This window comes from Lepisma saccharinum, chromosome 14, assembly GCF_977018435.1.
Source record: "Lepisma saccharinum chromosome 14, izLepSacc3.1, whole genome shotgun sequence".
Lineage (NCBI taxonomy): Eukaryota > Metazoa > Arthropoda > Insecta > Zygentoma > Lepismatidae > Lepisma > Lepisma saccharinum.
The window spans coordinates 41,569,021-41,591,742 of record NC_139242.1 but is presented as its reverse complement, the minus strand read 5'-3'; the positions used below and the strand labels follow the sequence as shown (position 1 = coordinate 41,591,742).

General features: G+C 36.5%; 1 protein-coding gene across 8 annotated transcripts in view; it reads left to right on the top strand.

Moving 5' to 3' along the window:
* LOC145998806 (pre-mRNA-processing factor 40 homolog B-like) overlaps positions 1-22,722 on the top strand; it is a 58,972-nt gene that overhangs the window by 5,323 nt on the left and 30,927 nt on the right. For 2 of the 8 annotated variants that reach the window (XM_083135437.1, XM_083135430.1), the window contains exons 2-9: positions 8,440-8,881; positions 9,369-9,471; positions 11,808-11,973; positions 14,123-14,271; positions 15,138-15,346; positions 16,860-16,984; positions 19,745-20,005; positions 22,026-22,254. In XM_083135437.1, coding sequence (XP_082991563.1) covers positions 8,440-8,881; positions 9,369-9,471; positions 11,808-11,973; positions 14,123-14,271; positions 15,138-15,346; positions 16,860-16,984; positions 19,745-20,005; positions 22,026-22,254 — 1,684 coding nt within the window. Of the gene's footprint in view, positions 1-4,631; positions 4,677-8,439; positions 8,882-9,368; positions 9,472-11,807; positions 11,974-14,122; positions 14,272-15,137; positions 15,347-16,859; positions 16,985-19,744; positions 20,006-22,025; positions 22,255-22,722 lie in introns of all 8 variants that reach the window. The other 6 variants (XM_083135433.1, XM_083135436.1, XM_083135435.1 and 3 more) reach the window with 6 other exon arrangements.

Here is a 22,722-nt window from a genome sequence, read left to right as displayed (position 1 = left end):
GAACCATAAGCTGAAAGAGAAATAATTATTTTGAAGACTCATGAAAAATGGGTCATTGTTTAAGCAAATGTATTGAGGGAGAAATAGATAGTTTAAAAATTCAATATTGGGCCAAACTGTCTACACAAGAACTGTGGGAAAGGAAAAGAAAGGCATTGCTCCATCAATATTTCGAGACTTGTTTGTTTCTCTCCACCCATTTTTGCTTCATTATACAGGGCTACTATAAATGATTCATTTGATTTCAAAACACTGTATTTTCCAAAGTATTGCACATACAGATATGAATTATACATGATAATAACTGTAAACTCACCAAGTTTTCCTCACATTCTACAAATGTAACTCTCCCTCACTCTCTCCCCTGTTTCAGCTGTCAGCTTGGTTGACCTGGACTGTTCTGCTTACACAGACAACCAGTGTCCTTAAACTGCTCATACCACCGCAAAATGCTCTGTTTACATGGTGGTTCTTTTCTGTACTCTCTTCTGAATGCACGCTGGCTTTACTGCGATAACAGATGAACGAACATGTTGCATATTCCAACACACAAGAACTCTTCCTTGGTTTGTCGCCAATTTCTACAGGCATTGCACTCGTTTGTCACGACATAAACTTGGTGAGTTTACAGTTATTTTCATGTATCATTCATATCTGTATGTGCAATACTTTGGAAAATACAGTGTTTTGAAATAGAATGAATTATTTATAGTAGCCCTGTATAGCTAGATTAGTTCTTAGTAAGTAATTCGTTGAGTTTCACTGTTCATGATTTTATCATGGCAAGTTCAGAGTTGCAACACTAGAAGAGAAAGTTTTACTGCACATTCAATGACACTTAGAAAAAATATGTATGAAGCAAAATGAAGAAACTGTCACCAAATATTTTGTGTATATTGCTGTTGGTCATGCAAATTATATGAAGCATCAATGCTTTGAAAACCAAAGTAAAAATGCTGTTCTCACATCCTTTTTTAGGGGACCAAACTATGCATTCACAGTAGCAAAACCACAAGCAGATAACAGCTGATATTCAGAATATTAGTTCTAGAACATTTTAATGTAAATGGTTTGAAAGCTGTAAAGAAATCTCTCGGAATTTTATTCTTTAAAGTTGGCAAGCCTGGCAACAACTGGTTCTATTTCACCATGAGAAGGAGGTAGGCTGCTGGCGGATCATGAAAAATCAAGGAATATTAGGTTAAATACCATGATCGTTCAGAGCATTCAAGAATGCATTACCCAAGAGGCTGAAAATATAATAAAGTTAAGGAATACCTTACATTGAGTATTACAAAGATTGGATCCGGATTGGTATACATGTTAGGAAAGAAGGTTCACCCTGACATAATTCAAAGAGTGCTGCCGAGAGCTGAGTTGTGTGGCAAAGCAAATCTACTTATTTGTAAGCTCAATCAGAGCAAAAGATTGAAACACAGATCTTATATACCTAGACTGAAATGCGTAGAGAAAAATTTGACTTTTAAGTGTAAATTTCTATGCACCTGGCAATGCAGGGGAAGAGAATTCAGGGAAGCCAGGAGCAACCTACTATTCTCTCAAGAGTCCAATTTCAGTACAAATATCAGGATTTATGATTTTTCATGTTAATGTATGGCCAATATTTAAGCACATGTAGTGTACGTCTGTTGACGAAATTTTGACCTGCTAGTGTTGCCAGCTACGGAGATATGTCCCAAAAAATGGCACCTTTTTACTCAACCCATAAAATTGCCAGTCATAAATCCATCAAATGATGCACATGATCAATATTGGTTGCAAATGACAGACTGACATGACATCAGTCATCAGATGTCTAATTATGACCATTCGGTAATTTCTTATATATTTTTCTTACCCAAAAGTGCATTTCTGGAAAAATCTTAACGCTGCGTTCCACCAGTTATTAATTTATCTGATTTTATGTATGGAGTAAAGTGACAATATTAAGCATTGAAAAATATCTCAATGGATGAGGCTTTATAACATAGAAAATCCAGTGTAAACATTTCTTACAGGTTTCATGATATAAATTTTCAAAGTGTGGGTTGTGTGACTTTTGAAACACACTGTAGAAAAACATCCTATTGATTCAGGAAATTTTGTACATGGTACATGAACAAAATTTTCCCAATGAATAGGATGTGTTTTATTTTTCTTTCTTTCCTGTGGATTTCTAACATTTTTTAGATGAATTCTTGTGCAATTTCTTCCTGGCATAATTTCCTTAGATATGATTTCTTGTTCATTTGAAAGTTGCCTGTTCCTTGGGAATATCAAAAATAGGAAGCTCATTCCTTGAAATTGGGTTGGAAATGGTTTCTCTTGATACCAATGGTTCATGATGCAACAAACCTTTATAATATATTATGTATGACCACAAATGATGGATTTAACCATATTTATAAGCATATAGGATGTGGATTACACACACTGGTCACATTTAACTCTCCTGTGGGCAATGTTTTGGACAGATACCTGTAAACGGTACCATGGAAAACAGATGAAATAAATAAATGAAATAGACATGTACCATTTCTTGATGTTGAAATCAAAGAATGAAAACATTGAGAATAAAATAGGATACATTGTAGTGCATTTGTTAAAGTGAAAGACTTTAGTACTTTCTGTAGTCAGGCAAGTACTAAATGAAAACATGGTTCAAGCATGTAATGGAGACTACATATTTAATTGATGAAGGTATTGTCCTGATAACATTCTAACATACGACTTTACATATATACACATTGGTTAACTTTAAACATAAATTGTGTGAACTTGCAGAAATTGTGGCTTTGATATTAAATCATGGTAAGGTTGGGTGAAGCTGATAATTTCATTCAGCAAATTGAAATTGTTTTCTGTTTTGTCCCTTTGATGAGCATTTTGTGTCTTAAGTAGACTGTTGTGCCTGTGTGTAGGGACCTTGTTTCCCCTATCTCTGTTTATTTTTTCACTGTAACCCCCTCAAATTAATATCTGGCTTGATTCAAGGGTATATACAGTGGAATCCCCTCCCTCCATTTTTCATGCAGGAGTGACATTATACACCTTATTTTCCCACTGAGATTTTTTTTTTTAAATTCTAGATTTTTCACTTCACACTTGATAAGCACATACCCATGAAACGTAGGGTGCGTTCCGTAAGGAAGCCCATAATTCTAGCAGAAATAATTGACCTCATGATTCTGGCGAAACAAGTTATATTTTCAACCTGAGAAATGCGTCAGTGATAGTGTATAGTTTATTGCATATTTGCACATGGCATGCAGCAGGAGGATGTTCTGTCAGAAAATAACTGTATACACACACACACAAATGTTGCCGCTCATTTTAGTCATATTTCAAGAACAGGTGCTTACATTTATCGTGTGTATTGGAGGTACATAGTGGTTCAGATCCCACTTTAAACTGTAGGCCCAGTCCCAATTAGCCTTACTGTTCATAAAGTGGACTTAAAACACCAAATCAATCAATCAATCAATAAATCATCCTGTGTATATGCATGCAGATCTGCATTTTCTAGAAAATTTTTGTGAAAGCAAATTTTACAAATTCACAAAAATAAACTTTAGGAATGCTGTAACAAACTTCACTCTCTTCACTTGAGGACTTAAGGCTTGGCTCGTCCTTTAGCCGACACCAGGGCAGCTATTTTCAAAATTTCCTCTACTTTTGAAAAATCACTGTGATATTCCAAAATCTGAAAATTTACATTGCTTAGAATTCTTTCTAGAGCAGTCATGTTAATTTTTGTGTAGTTTATTTTCACTGTTGTCTAGCTATTTACAATAGTTTCATGGCTATGTAAGTCTATTCAGCTTTTGATAATATCTAGAGGGCGGCAAAGGCAAACCACATGATGATTCACATGAATGCTTTAGAAGGAATTCTGGAGCAAATGTACAATACCGGAAGTATCTCAGATTGCTTTCAAATTCGGCATACTCACTAATTTTGGCCTCGTAATCACGAATCTGCAGTTAAAATTTGGCGGTCACGTCTAGAAATTCCAAAATAAGTCGAAAAAAGTGGGTTCGTGAACTGAGTAAACACCCTTGATTTATGAAGAAAACAACTATTTTTTGCAATGATTATCGTTTCAAAACTATGTTTATGATGACCCTTAATTTTAACTATGCTTGCCTAACCTAGCCTTACCGTGAATGGTGCAAACATGTTTTCCACCTTTACTCAAGATGCCATTTTCTCACATGCAAATCAACACTCTCACTTATTGCACAACACTTGAGCAACGTTGATAGCAAGACCGAAGATGTCTTCATATCATTTCCATGTTAGTGTTTTGAGAATCATAGCGGTAATTGACAAGGTTATGTTGCAATTTCTAGACGTGACCGCCAATTTTTAACTGCAGATTCGTGATTACGAGGCCAAAATTAGCGAGTATGCCGAATTTGAAAGCAATTGGAGATACTTCTGGTATTGTCAATTTATAGCGGAATTCTAAGCAGATTAAAACTTTCAGAGAGGAAATTTCGACATAATACTGAAGCGTTGAAACACTACTGCAAAAATAAGGTCTCTACTTATGGGCAAAATTAGATACTTTGTTTTCCTGTACATAAGGATAGCTTGAGAGCTACAGCTATTCTTATCATTCTTCACAGATCTGAATCTATAGATGGAGTCTGTCTAGGTTGGACTCTGCTAAGGTTAGTGTCCTCTACGTATGTGATCAGTAGAGAAGCTGAATTTTGTAGCATGCTGCTGCTAGTCTTTGTCCTGTTGCTAGAGCATGTTGCTATGCTGAGTGATACAAGTGACATGCCAAGCTTAAATTAGTAAGTTAGTGATGCACTATTTGACCAAACGTAGATTTAGTCATTTTTACAGAATTTAGATTATTGCTTTTGTGTGACATTTATCTTTACAGTAGCATTGTCAATGGATGATATTCAGTGAATAATTTCCCCCATAATTCATTGCACCATATGCCCAGCAAACAGATCAGATCTTGCATTGAAAATATGCCAGGTTAGCATTGTGTCTAAGTGATTCAAGATATGATTATCATGATCACGTGAGGAATGTGCACTTTTACCTTTCATGAAGCCCTACAGGAACCATGAAAATTGTGGAAAGTCTTTAAATGCTAATTTTCTTGGCTTAATAAGACTTTCCTTAACACACGTGAATCTGTTTACCAGATATTTTTCCAAAGTACACTGCGTGATGACGTCAAGTTGAATATCATCTGTTGGTTTATTTCTTCTTCAGTATGTACATCATATGTGTCTCTCATGCTCAAAAGGTTGTAGAATATTAAATTCAGATAGACTTTGTGGTTTGAAAAGGTTTTTTTCCCGTTGGTTTATTTCTTCTTCAGTATATACATCATATGTGTCTCTCATGCTCAAAAAGTTGCAGAATATTCAATTCAGATAGACTTTTGGGTTTGAAAAGTTTTTTTTTTTTGTTTTGTTTTGTTTTTTTAATGAGTGAGTGCATGGAGCATATGTGTTGATGTCTGAAGAATGTGAAAAAGTAAAACTTGTGATATGTCCAAGTGTACAATTTAAACACAGTTAATTAAGATATTATGAGCATTGCTGGTAAAATACAATAGATGCTTGGATGTACATTTTGAGCTTTAGTTTTTGAATCTACACATATCTTGATGTTTAGTTTGAAAGATGCCATGGTGAGAAATAGTTTTGTCCAACTTTACAGTTAGATAAGGCATAGCTACTGTTTTTATGCATGTAAACTTTTTTTTTTCAAGTCATATTTTTTTATGCCTTGTTAAGTTAACTTTACAATGATCTATGCTTAATTCCTATTGACTATAATCGACATTTAAATTGCACGTCCCGTGTTCGAATCCTGCTCGGGCTTGGTTGTTTGTGAATGCCCATTCATCAATTTCATCACTAATCCCCATTTTCGCAAATTAGCCAAGAGGCACGAAACGTGAAGTAAAATAAACTAAATCAAATCGACATTTAAATTGCAATGGTGGCAGACACTTCTGTGTTGTAACAACTCCATTGAATTTCAATGGGACCATAACAACCTAGAACTGTCTGTGACTGTACATGACTAAGCCATAGTAACATGAAATGCTGAATAGATTCTAGATTCTTCTAATCATGTGTTATTTACTATTCAAGGCAAACTGATTGGTATGATTCTAATCTAAAATTGTTCGAATGCATGGTCATTGTGATAATCTTTAAAATTAACTGTGATGCATATCTAATTAGAAATAATGTTTTGGAACAGTTGTCATTGACATTTAGACATATCTAATAGTGTTAAGATTATAACTTTTTTTATTTATGAAATTGATTGGATTGTGCTATACTTCAATTTAATAGTGTTAAAAAGTTTTCATTTTATGGTGTGGGTCCCATATAAACATAATGTAAATCATACTTTTAGGATGCAGATATCCTATGCACATGCAATCAGAAATGCATTAATCATAGGACACTTGGCTGGGAATTGTAAAATAATTAAGTAAAATAATATTTTATTGATACATCAGGTTCCTATCAGTTTCTTCCTGTAGTGCTGTTTGTATTGCTGTCAACACTTCTTTCAACCTTGTTTTTTAGCTGTACTAAACTTGTTTTGCATTGCTTACTTTTTTTCATGTATATATATGAATAGACTTCTAATGTACCTTTGTATCAGTAACAGGAGAAAGAAGAGTAAAAGATAAAAGCAGAAGATCACATGCTTCCACTTATTGATTTCTCCCAGAGAAAGCAGCATGAAACTGATAATGTTTTACCTTCATTTCCAGAATTCTTTTAGTATAAGAGGCTAATATCTAGATATGTACTTAAGGGGAGGGGATACAGTTACGCACCAATTGTGCATTTATTTCAATATCACCTGAATGCGCACTGCTACTAAAAAAAACCTGGGTGTATCCAAGAGTATGAATTTCTCTCCATGTTGCAAGTTCTTTTATGTTGATTATTACGCTAGACACGATGTTTGAAAAATATGATGAATAAGAATTTTCGGAATTCCATGTATTCCTTATGGGAAATCAACTTCAAGTTACGGCTAATCAAATGGAAGTTTCGACTTTTTTGCTGATAAAATCAATCTTCAAACTACCCTTTTTCCGTTGATATATATTTTTATTTCAGCGGAAGTTTCATATTCCCTGGAGAACGAATCAAATGATACTCCCATAAGATCAATGCTTTTCTCCTTGCCTCCCTTCAGTGTTGCCAAACCTGATGCGCATAAAATAACTAAATTTCACCTTAAATGGAGTTAAGACTGACTTCAAGGAGCTAGATTTACGAAGGCTGGATAAAGTGCCTTCTAGGGTAATGTTAGTTGTCAAAGGTGTGTTGGCACTGCTATTATCGCTAACTCTAAATTGATGACAATTTATTCTTAGTTTTCAACATCTAGAACCGGCGGCATAGCACATCTCAATAATCCATCGATGGTCGTATGAAATCTAAAATAAAGAATTCCCTGATGACACTATTATGTCAATTTCACGTCAAACACGGTGCTGTAAAGAAGTAGCTGGGGAGATAAGAGGGAGTGGGGCAACGCAGCCAATATAACAATATCACATCGCGTACAAAATGTATAATTATGACAAAAGTTGGTCTATGTCGGCCGGAACCAGTGATGGCATCATAGTGGGGCACGGGTGTGGGCGTCCCAGTTCACAGCCGAACGAGTGCACGAAAGAACCAGATCTGGCTCCAAGAGAGCTAAGTTGACACACTGCCACGGACGGAAGAGCTTGGGAGGAGTCCCGTGGAAACTCTATCGCATGCCCTTAAACAATGCTAGAGCTTGGGGAGGAAATGAGTGTTACATGTGTGTTAAAATAGGTAAGTGGTTAAAAGCTATGTGTAGCCACCAACCTCCATGGTGGAGTGGTTAGCACATTGCACTGTGATGCCACGGATCCCAGGTTCAAACCCCCACCCTTGGCATGGGTGTTTTTTGTGTGTCCATAAATTTCCTCATACCATCACTCATCCTCAATTATTGCAATTAGCCAAAAGTTGCAGAAATGCAATGGTAAATAACAAAAATCAAATCAATCAGACCCACTTGTAACACATATTTAACACTTATTCTATTCTCTGATGAATAACGAATTCAGTTGGGTTCAGAAATTTGGATTGTTGTTTAAGGTACATGGATAGACATTAGTCTTTTATTCATGATGGTGGACATGCGGCATGCTCAAACTTTTTTTTTCAGCATTCTGTGTGTGATTTGTGGTGTATTTTATTCAGCAAGTAAGAACTCTGCCTGAGAGTAGCTTTACTAACAGATTGATCATCAAATTTTTAATGTAGGCTTATGCTTTACTTCAGTGTGCATGGAAAGAAGCATCGCTACTAACACATGTACTCTAGAATGTCTGTAACACGTGGTCTTGTGTCATTGTAAAGGTACTGATTCATTCTTTCACTTCAACAGGTTAACCATCATCCCTCAAGAGGCTACCCACCAGGTGGAATGCCTGCAGGGCCTCCAATGCCTCCAGGTGCACCGAGGCCCCCTGGGCCACCAGGACCCGGAGGACCACCGCCTCCGTATGGTCTTCCCCCTCCTCATATGCCACCTCAGGGTATGCCCCCTCCAGGGTACATGCCCCCTGGACCTCCCATCCCTCCTGGAGACATAAGGCTTCCCCCACCCGGAATGCCACCACCGCCGTTCAACGTTCCACCACCAGGATTCGGAATGCCAGGATACACGGGACCACCAATGCCTGGAGCACCAGGGCCACCGGGAGCTGTGCCTGGACCTGGTCTTGCACCGGCAACTGGACCTATTTCTACTTCAGCATCTGCAGGTGCGCCACTTGTTGGTTCAACTTCTTCACCAGCACCAAGCCAGACAACTTCTATGTCAGCAGGTGAATGGTGGTTATTTGTAAGAGGACATGCTCATCATGCAGAAAGGCATACATTATTTTTTGCTGAGAATTAAAGTGGCATGGTGTGGTGTTTATTATTATTATTATTATTATTATTAAAAGACAGTTGTCACTGCTCTAATGTATGCACTTGTATGAAATATAGCCAAATCCACTTACAGGATAATTATAAATGAATGGAAGAACTTCATGTATGCATTATACAAATAAGCTATGTATGATAGAAGAGCATGTTAGCCATCAATTGATACGTAAATTCTCAAAAGTTTATGTACACCACAAAGATTCAAAAGCATTCAATGTGGAAATTGCATGTCATGTGGCATATGTCTCGGTGATAGTCAGGTTCTTGCCATACATATGATCTTGTCATTTGATTTCAAGGTTAGCATCAGGTTAGAATTGAGGGGCCAAGAGTTGTGAACTAGGAATTATTTGTTGATTTTTGTGACTTATTTTCTAATAGATACAAATTCATCAGCAGTGATATCAGCCGGACCCCAGTTAACCTCAGCTGCAGCTGCCAGTGCCTCCGAGTCTGCTGCCTCTCCGTCATCCCAGCCTGGAGGGTGAGTTTGCTTCCATTAAAATGTGCCTGATATTCAATTGTTTCAGTTCGTCTGTGTAGCACAGTACTATACAAATGTTGCACTAGCAGGGTGTCTAGCAGTCAAGAAACAACAGGTAGGTAGGTAGGTCAAGAAAGTCAAGATTTTATGCTTGTGGTCAAGGATTTTTTTTTTTTTTTTTTTTTTTTTTTTTCAGTATAGTGAATTTACATTGTTATATATCTGTACTGGTTTTTGATATAATTGAATGTTTGGAAATCTAAAATTGTATTAAGTTGTGATTAAGATTTGTTTACTTTGTTTCTTAAAAATTACATTCTTGTATTTGTGAAGTTTTGTAAAAATATTAAGTAATTTGGGTATTCCCCATCCAGGATGTAGCCTGATGCATTAATTTTTACATGCATTAAATCAAGTCTAAATCTATTGTTGAAGTACAATGGTCTCGGGTTCAATACCCGGTGTTCGGATTCCACTTTAAACTGTAGGTCCAGTCCTGATTAGCCTTTCTGTGCATAAAGCGGACTTTACAATTCAATTCTTGTTAAAGTACAGCTTCAGTTTTCATCTTAATCGGCCTTGTGGTAGGGCTTTCCATTGAATAAAAATGTATATATTCTTAATTTCCAACTATACGTAAATAGGGTGCGATTAAATAAATGTTAGGAAAAGTCAAGAAAAAGGAAAGAGAAGCCAAGAAAAAGTCAAGAATTTTGGATCTGTTATACTGGTAGACACCTTGACTAGTAATCACTGTAATTTTTGTATTTTCTGAGTTGTTATTGATTGCCATTGTGACAACATTTATTACATTATTTTATAAGATTATTGCTAAGTGCATTGAAATACTGAGTAAATATAAAAGTGTCTCTCTTGTGTGATAAAAAAAATAGGAGAATACCACCTAATTAAGACATTTTGCAACAAAAGTCACATAATTTGTGTTGTTATTGAACAAAGTTACAGATGGTGAGCGGCATATGAAATAAAGTTGTGTATTTTTTTCCCATGTGTTGTTCCTTTTGAAAAAATGAATTGATGCATCTATGGTATATCTACTAATATTAGTGAATAGAATAAACCTGGACTGTCTAGACTAAGACACATCCATTATACCTATGAATAAGCAAAATTTTGTACATCTATTCCTATTGGGAAGATTGTTGGTGGCTAAATTATGCATCAAGTTATATCCAATCTCATGATAGATAGAGAAATACTATAGAATAATGAAAAGAAAATAATGCCAAAGATTTTGTGATGCTGACAAAAAAAATGTGTCCAGAAACTAACTTATGCACATCAGCTATCTCCCACATTTATTAACTTATTAATACTGTCACAGTTAAAGTCCATTTTATGCTCAGATGGATTGGACCTACGGTTTAAATTGGGATCCAAACCAGTGTGCAATAATCCTCCAAAGGCGATCAAACCCAGTGCCTCTGATTACAAGGCGACAATGTTACCATTAAGCCATAGGATTATACTCTTGTAATTGCCAACTGACAGATACATGTTCTTCCTTTGAACAGTTGCAAATATAATTAAACAGGTCGTGCAATACAACAATAAAAAGTAAATAAAAATAACTCATAGAACCATTAACGATACCACTTTAAGAGAGACCACATTGGGAGCTGCAGTGGTCTAGTTGGTAGGGCATCTGACTATGGGATACTCGGGGTTTGATTCCTGGGCTGGGTGATCGAAGGTCGGAATTTTTCCAGGCTTGTCCCTGCATAAAGCTTGTCGCACACTGAGACGCCGGGAGCACGGCAACAGAATGGATCAGTTTCACTTCCAGTGTCTCAGTGGGCCATAAGCATCTAGATAACCTGCAGACTTCTAGCTGGAAATTCCGTGCTTCGGTTCTGCATGTTCCCCTGTAGTAAGCGTTACACCATTTGATTTCAATACAAGCAGACGACAGAAGTTCTGTTGCCAGATTTTTCCATGTTTCCCCGCATCTCGGTAAGCGAGGTCCTTTAAGCAGCTCTGGGGCCTCACCCAGTCTCAAATCAGTGAGCACTTGTGGGTAAAGGTGGCCTGAGCATGGTGCTGATGACATCACCTCCAAAATGTTTGAAATCAAGAAAGTATGGGGCTCTACCCCAACACCCCTAAATGTGCCTTCATGGCACGGTGCTATGTGCATGGGTAACTTTACCTTTTACTTAAAGAGAGACCACATTATTAGCCTTATTGTGTTACATGAAAGTGTTGTCTCCCTTTTTTTTTTAACATTATTCAATGTAAGAACGTATGTATCAATGTTGTGTAAGTTATGCATGTTGGCAGTCAGAGTGTGTGTATAATTGTGTTTCATCTTGTAGTGAAAATTCAGACACTGTTAGCTCCATTGTTGTGGCAGCAAAACCCGAAGCCAAAAAGACGAATTGGACTGAGCATAAGGCACCAGATGGTAGGACGTATTACTACAATGCTGTGACAAAGCAGAGTTCCTGGGAGAAGCCGGATGAGATGAAGAGTCCATCCGAGGTTTGTAAACACAGGATTAACAATGTTTTATTTCTGGTGTAAGATGATATTGTGCATGCGTAAGAATGTGTTTATCTTTGGGGGAACAGAAAACAGGGTTTAAAACTAGCATCCAGAATTGGACAAGTATGGGAATTTTACCAATTCATGTACTTACAACAGTAGTGTGTTCTGATAATGTATATCAATAAATTCCATTAGGTTTTTTAAAAAATATATATACTACACATATTTGTCACATATTTATTATGGTAATAATTAGCTACTTTTCTGTGTAGTCACCCAGTCACATACATTAAATAAAGAGACAACTACAAAATTTGGGGTGTTCATAGAACATTTGTAATTGCTTATCAGTATCAGTTAATTTTTATATCAGTGTTTTATTGGTGTCAGCAAAAAATGTATATAGGGCTGTCCCAACAGCATAATACAGTAATTTATTAATATACACATGTAACGTGCTTACATTTCATTGTACCTGTTTACAGTGGAACCTCGATGTTATGTTTTACAGGGGACCAGGCTGAAAAATCTTAAAATGCAGGTAAATGTAAAATCGAGGAATTTTTTTTAAACATTTTTCTATGTTGGGACCATCAAAATGTGTAATGTGGGAAAATAAAATCCAGGAATGTAAAATTGAGGTTCCACTTTATTTTATTTTATTCATTTCTTTGATCATTATGACCAGACATATCATAATATAATAACACGTAAGCACTTATCCATGTGTATATTAATATCTTACAGCCACTGTAATACATTAAATTTAATTTTGAAAGTCATTTTTATTGTTTCTGCGACATTTTGTTTTTCACAACTTTCTCAAGGTAAATTCTACTCATGGTAGAGTGGGATGCATAAGTATTACGAAGCAATCCATCACCATGTTTATTCTCTTTGTTACCCAATGAGAACTTCAAGAAATGAAACAAACTGCCAGTCAAGCTGCTGACAACTTATACACCAGCTAAGCAAAAATCTATTACCTAAAATATATGTAGAGTGCAAGAGGAAAATTAATGTAAATAGACATGGACAATTTGCAGAGTAATACTTGTGCATCCCACTGTACAGCAGCCCTTTGAGGGTCCATGCCTGCCGAGCAATTTTTCACAGGGTGACATGTGGTCAGCACATCGAATCCCATCGGTGTTGTTCATTTCGCTTTCAAGTCTGGGGCCCCCTACATCTTTTCGAGTAGCTCGCAAACTGTCTTCACTTTCAGTCGACACCAAAATTTTTGTGAGAATCAAACCCAGGGCCACTCTCACCACAGGCGAGAGCACTAGCCATTTACTGTATGCCTGCCTTAGCTGAGACCATGGACGGAAGTGCGCATGCGCCAACTGGACGTGCTCATTGGCAAAATAGGGGTGATGGCACTTTTGTCAGGAAGCGAGTTTCGTGAAAATCGTCTGCTGTGGAAACAACAATGAAGTTTCAAACATAGTACGCCAAACCGCCAAAATACGTAAGGGTACAGAATGAAAGAAATAGCCATCCATATACTATATAAACAAACAGAACATATCAGAAACACTTCAGTAGATAAACTTGTTTGTAAACCTGTAACTTTATTTTGATCATTCAATGAAATTGATCTCCTTAGTAAATATTATAATTAGCACAAATGTACACAGCAGTAATCAGGTTAGTATTCACTAATAATAGTATTATTATACAAAGTATTATAAATATAACAAAGAAAATGTAGTAACTGAATTGTTTGTGACATTGTGTATTATGTGAAGGGTGTTTTGTAGACTGTTCAACAGGGACCATAGCATTACAGTTTTCTTTGTTCCACTTCGAAATGGCTTGTTACGAATTGTAAGAGACAAACACAACGCAGCAAGCAGCAATAAACACAACAAGCGAACCCATGCAAGCAAAATGCCACAGGGCTGTTTGATGAGTGTTCTACCCACTTCCTCTCTCACGTTCTAAATCGTACTTTCCAGCTAGTTTTGTTTCCCTTGGCCGGACTATAGGTACGTGGTCCAAGCTAATAGTACCAAGAGATATGCATATGACTTGATTGTGAGTCAACTGCTCAGTGCAGAGCATATGGAGTTAGGTATTATAACCATGGGGCTATTATGGGGATGCTCACCAAAATTATTTTTTGTTCTACTTTTCACAGTTGCTGCTATCACAGTGTCCATGGAAAGAATATCGGTCAGAAAGTGGGAAGACCTACTATCATAATGTGAACACCAAAGAGTCAAGATGGACAATCCCAAAGGAATTAGAGGAGTTGAAAACACGCATCACACCGGAAGAACTTGCAAGGTGTGTATAAGGGCCATTATTGTCCAAAATAACATTTAGACAACACATTGTCTACCTTTATTAATGCTCTTAAGGAGCTTTCAGACCAATGTGTCAATTGACTCTTGTCACTTGAAGCAAACCTTTACATCGGAGTGGCAGGAAGTGCTACATTTGTACCTGAGTGTCACTCAAACTAGGCTGTTCTTCTATGGGATGCATTCTGTCACCTCAGTCTATTGGTTGCAAATGTACATTGAATGATTTTTTACAGACTTGAAAGAAAGTGTGTATTTCGGAGTGTGCCATTTGTGGTTGTATCACTTGTTGCTTCGGTGCAAAACTCTCCGAGAGATTGTGAGGGTACTATATTTTATAAATATGACCTTAGATAATAGTTTTAACAACTACAAGTTTTCGGAAGTAATTTTAATTTAGTTTTAACCAGTAATGGACCATTGAAGTATGGTCAATGAAAATGTTGGAAAGAAAAAATTATAATTTTCTCAATATTTTTTTTCTGTGTGACTCCATTAACAGAGAAACCATTGCAAATTACATTGGCATAGATGGACTTGTAAGTAGAACCTCGATTTTATGTTTTTCAATGAATCAAGGTGAAAAAACTTAAAATGTTGGAAAATGTAAAATCTGGGAAAATTTTGTATCTTTTGCGCTAATGGGACCATGCGAATTGAATGTATTATGTGGGAAATTTTAAAATCCAGGAATTTAAAATTGGGAGTTCCACTGTACCCCATATCCAGTTAACAGGTTAAAAGGTTCATATCTGCTGTCAGTTTCTAAATTGTCATTGAAAATGCTTGCAGGGATCATACATTTTTTTATAGTGGAGAATGTTCATAATGCAATTGTTTCAATACTAGTTCCCAGTCTTCAACTGGCACGATACCTGAGTCGGACGCATCTGCATCAGCAACTGCAAGTGCCAAGTCACCCAGCGGGTCGAGTTCACAAAAATCAAATTCTTCGCAGCATTCTACTCCTCCGAAACAGGGCTCTGCAATGGACCAGGCAATGGCGGCAACTCTTGCAGCCATCAACATTCCAGCTCAACCAGTAGTGACAAAGACAGGTAGGACAAACTTTCTGTGCATAGTTTTTCAGGCAAAGCTAATAAAGAAACCTTTATGTGGTGGTGGTGCGAATGTGTACCATTAGAATTCTTTGGAGGTACCATTAGAAGCATTTTAATCCCATCACGTGTTCAGTAGATAGGTGATGTTAACTAAGTAACAGTAAGGATAAAACATGAACAGTAAAATTAAAGAAGTAAATCAATAAATAAAATGCATTTGCTTTGTTTGTGAGTAAGTTTCAAATTAAGTAATGAATGTGATTTGTAAGGTATACATAATATATTCATGTTATGCACGTTAAACTGTCTTGTTTAATGCATACCAGAGTGACTACTCACCGGTAATTCAGAATTCCAGGAATTGTGTCTGAATTATTAGCTCCGGAAATTATGCGTGAATTCTGCATGAATTTTTCTCCGTAGACGTGAAAAATTGCAACTTTTATTAATCCAAATTCCGTTGAATTTCTACATATTTATAAATGCCCTGAGTCAAGTATTTCACAGTTTAGCTTTTAACTTTATCGAGGAAGGAAAAGAAAACTAGAAAATAAGACTGAATTCTCTCCATCCGTTTGCTTTGTTAGTGTTCTTTACAGAACAATCTATCTGACAGACGGAAGATTATTGCAAGACATCTTGAAGTTGATTAGGTAAATTTGAGTTTGAAATTCTTGTATAATTAACAATTTTTTTGTAGATTAGTACATTTGTGACTTGTATTTGTAGATGTATTTCGAGTCTGTTTATGTGAAATGGCAGATGTGAACTCCTCACCTTAAAGGAAATATTTTTAATATGTATATATATATACCCTTTAATTTAATTACATTTGAATTTTTGGATCCATTGAAATCACACAAACACTTTATGTTGTTTATCTTAATGTGTGTATTTGTGTGGTTGGTGAGAGGCAGTAATGTGTAAGGTTGAAATAGAGAAAACATCTGCTTGTAACCTTTAATTTTTGGAAAGTTTTCCTTGAAAACCAGGAATTAAACATGGTTGTCGAGTAGCCACCCTGCATATGAACCTTGAAGTGGGAGCGCAGTGGAAGATTCACGCCTTAAAGTCTACTTAAAAACATTGTCTATTTTCACCTGGCCAGTTTGACGGATATTCATTAAAGCGAACTATAAATGATGAACTACAGTATTTTTTTCTCTTGCCTTTTTAAAGATAATCAAACGAACAATTATTCACTCTTAAATCACTGCTCTACGCAGTATGGCCAGCCCCCGTGATGGTAGTGGTTAGCACATCATGCTATGATGCCAAGGGTCCCTGGTATAAATCCCAGCCTGGGCATGGATATTTTTGAGTGTTCATTCATCAATTTCATCATATCTCTCATCCTATCAAATTAGCCAAAAGTGGCACAAAAAGCGAAGTAAAATAAAGCAAATTAATCATATTATTTTTTCCTTAGAATTTGATATAATTTTTATGAATGTACCTTTTAAGAGATGTTAGCTTTGTAATAAATTCTACTGCTTTTCTTTCTTATCAGAGGATGATGCTGCATCCAATAAAGGATCTGCACCTGGTAGCAGAAATAGTACTCCAGAACCAAAGATGGTTTTCAAGGATAAAAAAGAAGCCATTGAAGCATTCAAGGAACTTTTACGAGAAAAGGTGAGAGATTAGTTAGAGTGTATTAATATTTGATATTGAAATCATTCGAGCCTAGTTTTAATAAGTAGATCCTCTACTTGAATGTATTGGAACATTAATACAAGAAAATACTAGATATCTTAGTGAATTTGCAAATCAAATTTTAAAATATGTTGATTGTAGAGGAAAGGGATGAGCCAATACCAATCAGTATTGTATTGATGCAATTGGTAATGGTTCAGCCCAGATATTTACATGTTTTCTTAGATGTCATTGCACTAGTGGTTATTATGAAGTAATTCTCTTTCTAGCTGTCAGAGAGAAAAAAGAGGATGCCATGGACATCGCAATAATAATAATAATAATAAATAAAAAGGCAAATGCTCTTGAAGATTAGAAATTGCAAGATGCAAGTGGTTACAGTCAGTTTGATATCCATTCTCAAATCCACTTATTCTGGATATTAAGTTATTGTCTTTGCATTATTAAAGTTAGAAATTTAACCCTTTCGGTGTGGAGAATGTATATACAAGGGTCGTTCAAGGTTGACCGGGATTTTCGTACGTAAAAAATCGATGAATAGCCGGATCATGATGAAACTTGCGGGTGACGTAATGTATTCCTTCGCGAGTAACTAGCGCCTAGCATGACGTATTTTGTGCATGCACAGCAGTTTCAGCGAACATGGCAGCAAGCAGTGTGTCTGTGGCTGTGGAGCAGCGGTGTGTAATCAAATTTCTCATGAAGGAGAAAGTGAAACCAGCTGAGATTTTCAGATGATTGCAAGCACAGTATGGTAAACAAACAATGTTGCGGACAAGAGTGTACGAATGGTGTGAGCAGTTTCGCGAAGGATGGGAGCTGGTGACAAATGAAGGGCATGGACACATTCGCCCGACTGCAGTCACACCAGTGAATATCGCACGTGTTGAGCAAATGATTCTTGAGAACCGGCGAGTAACAGTGTGGGATATTGCTGCCGAGATGAATATCAGTGTCGGGAGTGTTGAGACAATCATTCACGACCACTTACGCTTCCGCAAAATCTGTGCAAGGTGGGTTCCCCGCCAGCTGACATTCAATCAGAAGTGGACACGCAGGACGGTCTGTGAACAGCTTCTGAATCGGTTTCGAGCAGAAGGTGATGAATTGTTGCAATCCATCATCACGTGTGATGAAACATGGTTGCACAATTCAACCCCAGAGACGAAAAGACGCAGCATGGAGTGGCGGCATAAAGGTCCCCCGCCCCACAAGAAAAGCAAAACGCAGCCGTCCGCTGGAAAGATCATGGCAAGTGTCTTCTGGGACATGAAGGGCGTTATCCATGTGGATTTTCTGGAAAAAGGGAGCATGATTAATGCCCAGTATTACTCCACATTGTTGAGTGGTGCTGTACGAAAGTCCATTCGCAAGAAAAGACCTGGGATGTTTTCTGGAAATGTCATTCTTCTCCATGACAATGCCCGCCCTCACACGGCCAATGTGACAACAACAACTTTGGCAGACATGTGCTGGGAAGTTCTGCCCCATCCCCCCCTACAGTCCGGATTTAGCCCCCAGTGATTATCATTTGTTTGCACCCCTTAAAGACCATCTGGGAGGGAAGAAATTCACGACAGATGAAGCACTGCGGAGCGATGTCCTCCAGTGGCTACGACAACAACCAAGTTCTTTCTACGCCAAAGGAATTCGGGAGCTGCCAGAACGATGGCAACGGTGCCTCGGCGCGAACGGAGAATACTTTGAAAAACTGACATAGTTTGGTGTTTCTTCTGCTACCTATTTCCTCTGCAGAAATAAAAGTCCCGGTCAACCTTGAACGACCCTTGTACAAGCTGTTTCTGTGACCTTGATTCAAACTTCCAGGGTGGATGTAGACTGAGCCAAGTACCAATATGAGATAAGGAATCCCAGTTTGGAAACATGTCATTAAAATGTTACAGTATAAGGCAAAAGTAGTTGGGCCTGCCTATGACAGTGGAATAAGATAACTGAAAGATGCGGCTTCTAGATTTAATACAAACATTACTACAGTGTATCATAGCACTCTACGACAAAAACATTACAGAAGTTGTTCAAAATGGCAGCCCCCAGCATGCAGGCACGACAGAATTACATCCGCTCAAACATCCCTGGAGTCATTCTGACCATATCACATGCATCAAGGATTCTTGCCAGAAAGGGATGCAAAGGGTGTCGTAAAGTACTACGATACACCGTAGTAATGTCCATATTAAATCTAGAAGCTGCATCTTTCAGTTATCTTATTCCACTGTCATAGGAATAAGCCCAAACTAGTTTTGGCTTACAACTTTTTAATGACGTGTTTCCGGATCGAGGTTCCTTATCTCATATTGTTACTTGGGCCAGTCTCCATCGACCCCTCAAGTTTGAATCAAGTTCACGGAAACACCCTGTATATGCTTTCCCCTATTATATACAAATTGCGGATAATGTAAATATACGTTCTTAGTGTTTGAGAGCATACTATGTCTTTCATTGATTGTTTTGCTCCAAACGTTTGATATTTCAGTCCGTAACTTGCCCGCTTGATGGCAGAACAAATGTTGATTCTTTTTCTTTCTCTGTCCATGTATTTTCTCGTTTGGCACAAAGCTGCTCCTGGTTGTTCCCAACAGATATTCTCCCAAGTTGATATTCAGCATTGTCTGGAGGAGATTGTGAATGATTCTGGTTCTGAACATGAAGTGAGTGTAGTGCCATTCACTGAATATTTATAAAATAATTATTTTATTAATTCACAATTTCTTTTTTTAGGATGTTCCTAGCAATGCATCGTGGGATCAAGCTTTGAAACTTATTCAGCATGATCCAAGGTACAGTACTTTGCAGAAGTTGAATGAAAAGAAGCAAGCCTTCAACGCATACAAAACACAGAAGCTGAAGGAAGAGAAGGAAGAGCATAGGCAACGAGCGAAGAAAGCAAAGGAAGATCTGGAAGATTTCCTCATGCACAATGATAAAATCACATCAATGACTAAATATTATCGGTGTGAAGAGTTGTTTGGTGGTATGGAGGTAAGGAAATTCCTTGTCTAATGTTCGTTTATATACTGTGGGGATTATTTCTGCATCACAAATAATATTTTCTAGGGCTGAGCCAATACAAATGCTGTATCGGTTGGAATTTATCTACTAATACCTGTTGATATTTTTCTGGCATTTTGGTCTTTAACGGACTCCGTAAAAATGCTGTGATAAACTTCTGAGGAGTCTAATTGTCATGTAAATTATGTAAAATTCAAAATTTCTTCTTATTTTGTACCAGTTTTGTGAAAACACTGAATTTTGTGATAACGTAACATGTAATTCTCAAATATTTAAAGCAAAAATCCTGGTAAATTTAGTCTAATACTTAAACACTAATATTAATCTATATTTTGAACAACTTTTAGTTATTACAATTTTCAAGTATCGGTATATGTAGGAATCGGTGAGAGTATTAGTATCGGTTCAAAGTGGCATTGGCTCAGTCCTAACATTTTCTTATGCAATGTTACAGGCAAAGCATAATGAAAAGTGTAGTGACTTATTCTTAGCATAGTATTAAAAATTCACTACTGTGCCTAGCTGTTTATTACAAAAATACATTTCAGTTATGATTGCCCTCAGTGGCATTGTAGTCTGATGAGTGATGACAATTCTTTTTATCCTTGTTCTCATTTCAGCTGTTGCTTTAAGCCCTACGTACCCAAAAGGCATAGATTGTTATTTTCATTAATGCCCAAAGAGCACATAAGCACAAATACATACAGGCTTATTCAGCTTTGGAACCATACTGTTGTTCAATAACTTTTTCTGACATGTTTTTTTATTAGGATCTAAAATTTTGAAAAAGGGGTTACCATTTACCATTTTTAGTTTCAGAGTTAAGGTAGGATGTAATTTCAAATTTTGCACTGAAAACAGCTCAGGTATTGAGTTTTACTGTGAAATCAGTTACAACTGTGGGAAGCATTTTAAGAATCAATGACTGTGTTTATTCGAACAAATACTGTATTTGAACATGAAACTTCTTCTGTGAATGTTATTCCTGCAATGTCACACCTTTTTTTTTTTGATGATTAGTCGTTTATTTTTTTAAACATTCTCAATTCAATTTTGGGTCTGGCACTAATTTATGATGTGATTTGCTTTTTTTTAAGTGACAGTGATATTATAAAAAAAACATAATAATGGAAAGCATTGGTGAAAATGTGAGTAAATAATCCAAGTAAAACATGTTGAAAATTTAGAATTTTGCTCTTGCAAATTTGTGCAAAGGCAATGGAACCCTGATTATTAGGGGCATGCATATTTTGTTTTTGACGAAAACACGAAATGTGAAATAACACCTTCTAATGTTAATTTTTAACGTTTTTGAAAGGTGGTGCATTTTCCTACCCTGTTTTGTCACGAAATGATGCGAAATGAACTGCAAAATGCGAATTAGACTCTTAAACATGAAATTTAGAGTTTATTTACCGACTCGTACACTTTCTGAAGTTTGAATTATCCTGAGAGTTATGCAATTCCCGGAAAATTGATTAATTTTGCTATAAATATTTGAGAAGAAAGAATGTACCCCTTTATACAGGAATCAACTTAATACTCTGGTAACTAAATAAATGTGCTATTAGAAGGGTTATGTTTATTTTGTAATATGTGCAATTTTTAAATCAAATCTTGGATTATGTTTACAATTTTAAAACCAAAATGTCATTTTATATGCTGCTTTTGATCCGTTTATTTCACCGCTATAACACCGAAATTGACTCTGTTATTGTACCGAAATTTTGCTTTTTTATTTACCAAAAATATGTGCCTCTACTGATTATACATATTTCAGGAGACTAACACTAACGAACTTATAAATAAATGTAAAATCAAGGAACATAAATTCATGGTTCCACTGAACTTGTGTTTGTACTTCTGTGATTATCCTGTTTTCTTTTTGTCCATCCACCCACCAGTGATTCTAAGAGATCGTGTAGAAAAAAATAATGATGTGAACTATGTTTTACAAATGTTTTTTTCAATAAGTTGTTCTTTGTAATAGGTTTGGAAAGCTGTGTCAGATCCAGATAGAAGAGACATCTATGACGATGTAGTTTTTAATCTAGCTAAACGAGAAAAAGAGGAAGCGAAAGCTATGAAGAAACGAAACATGAAACAGTTAGCTGAAATATTGGATGCAATGACTAACATCAGTCACCGCACGACATGGCAAGAAGCTCAGCAAATGTTATTGGACAATCCTACATTTGCTGACGATACAAATCTTCTAGGTAAGTATAATTATATGCATATGAGTAGGCATAAACATGCCCTCATGCACTTACTTATTATTCCTTTAAATTTTAAAGGACTGTCATTTTAAGCTACTATTTCATGAAGAGAGATGACTATTTAAATACAGTTGTATCTTTAATTGAACCACCAATTTGCATAATTGAGGTACTAAGGTAAAATGGTAATGTATAATGGAGCAGGCAATTTTAAACTTTTTGCCATATTTTTATAATTTTCATTACTCTTGAAAGATTTATCATGCTTGAGATGTAAAGAAATAAAATATCACAGGTGAAACATTTTCATCTGCAACAACATGAATGGTCAGTCATCTTATTCAATATTGCACACCCCACATTCCTTCTTTTCAGAAGGAGGGAAGACTTTTCTACAAACTTCTCTTTCACATCATCAAATCCAGTGAAGTTGATCAAGAAACCAGTACTAGATGAATTACAGGAATA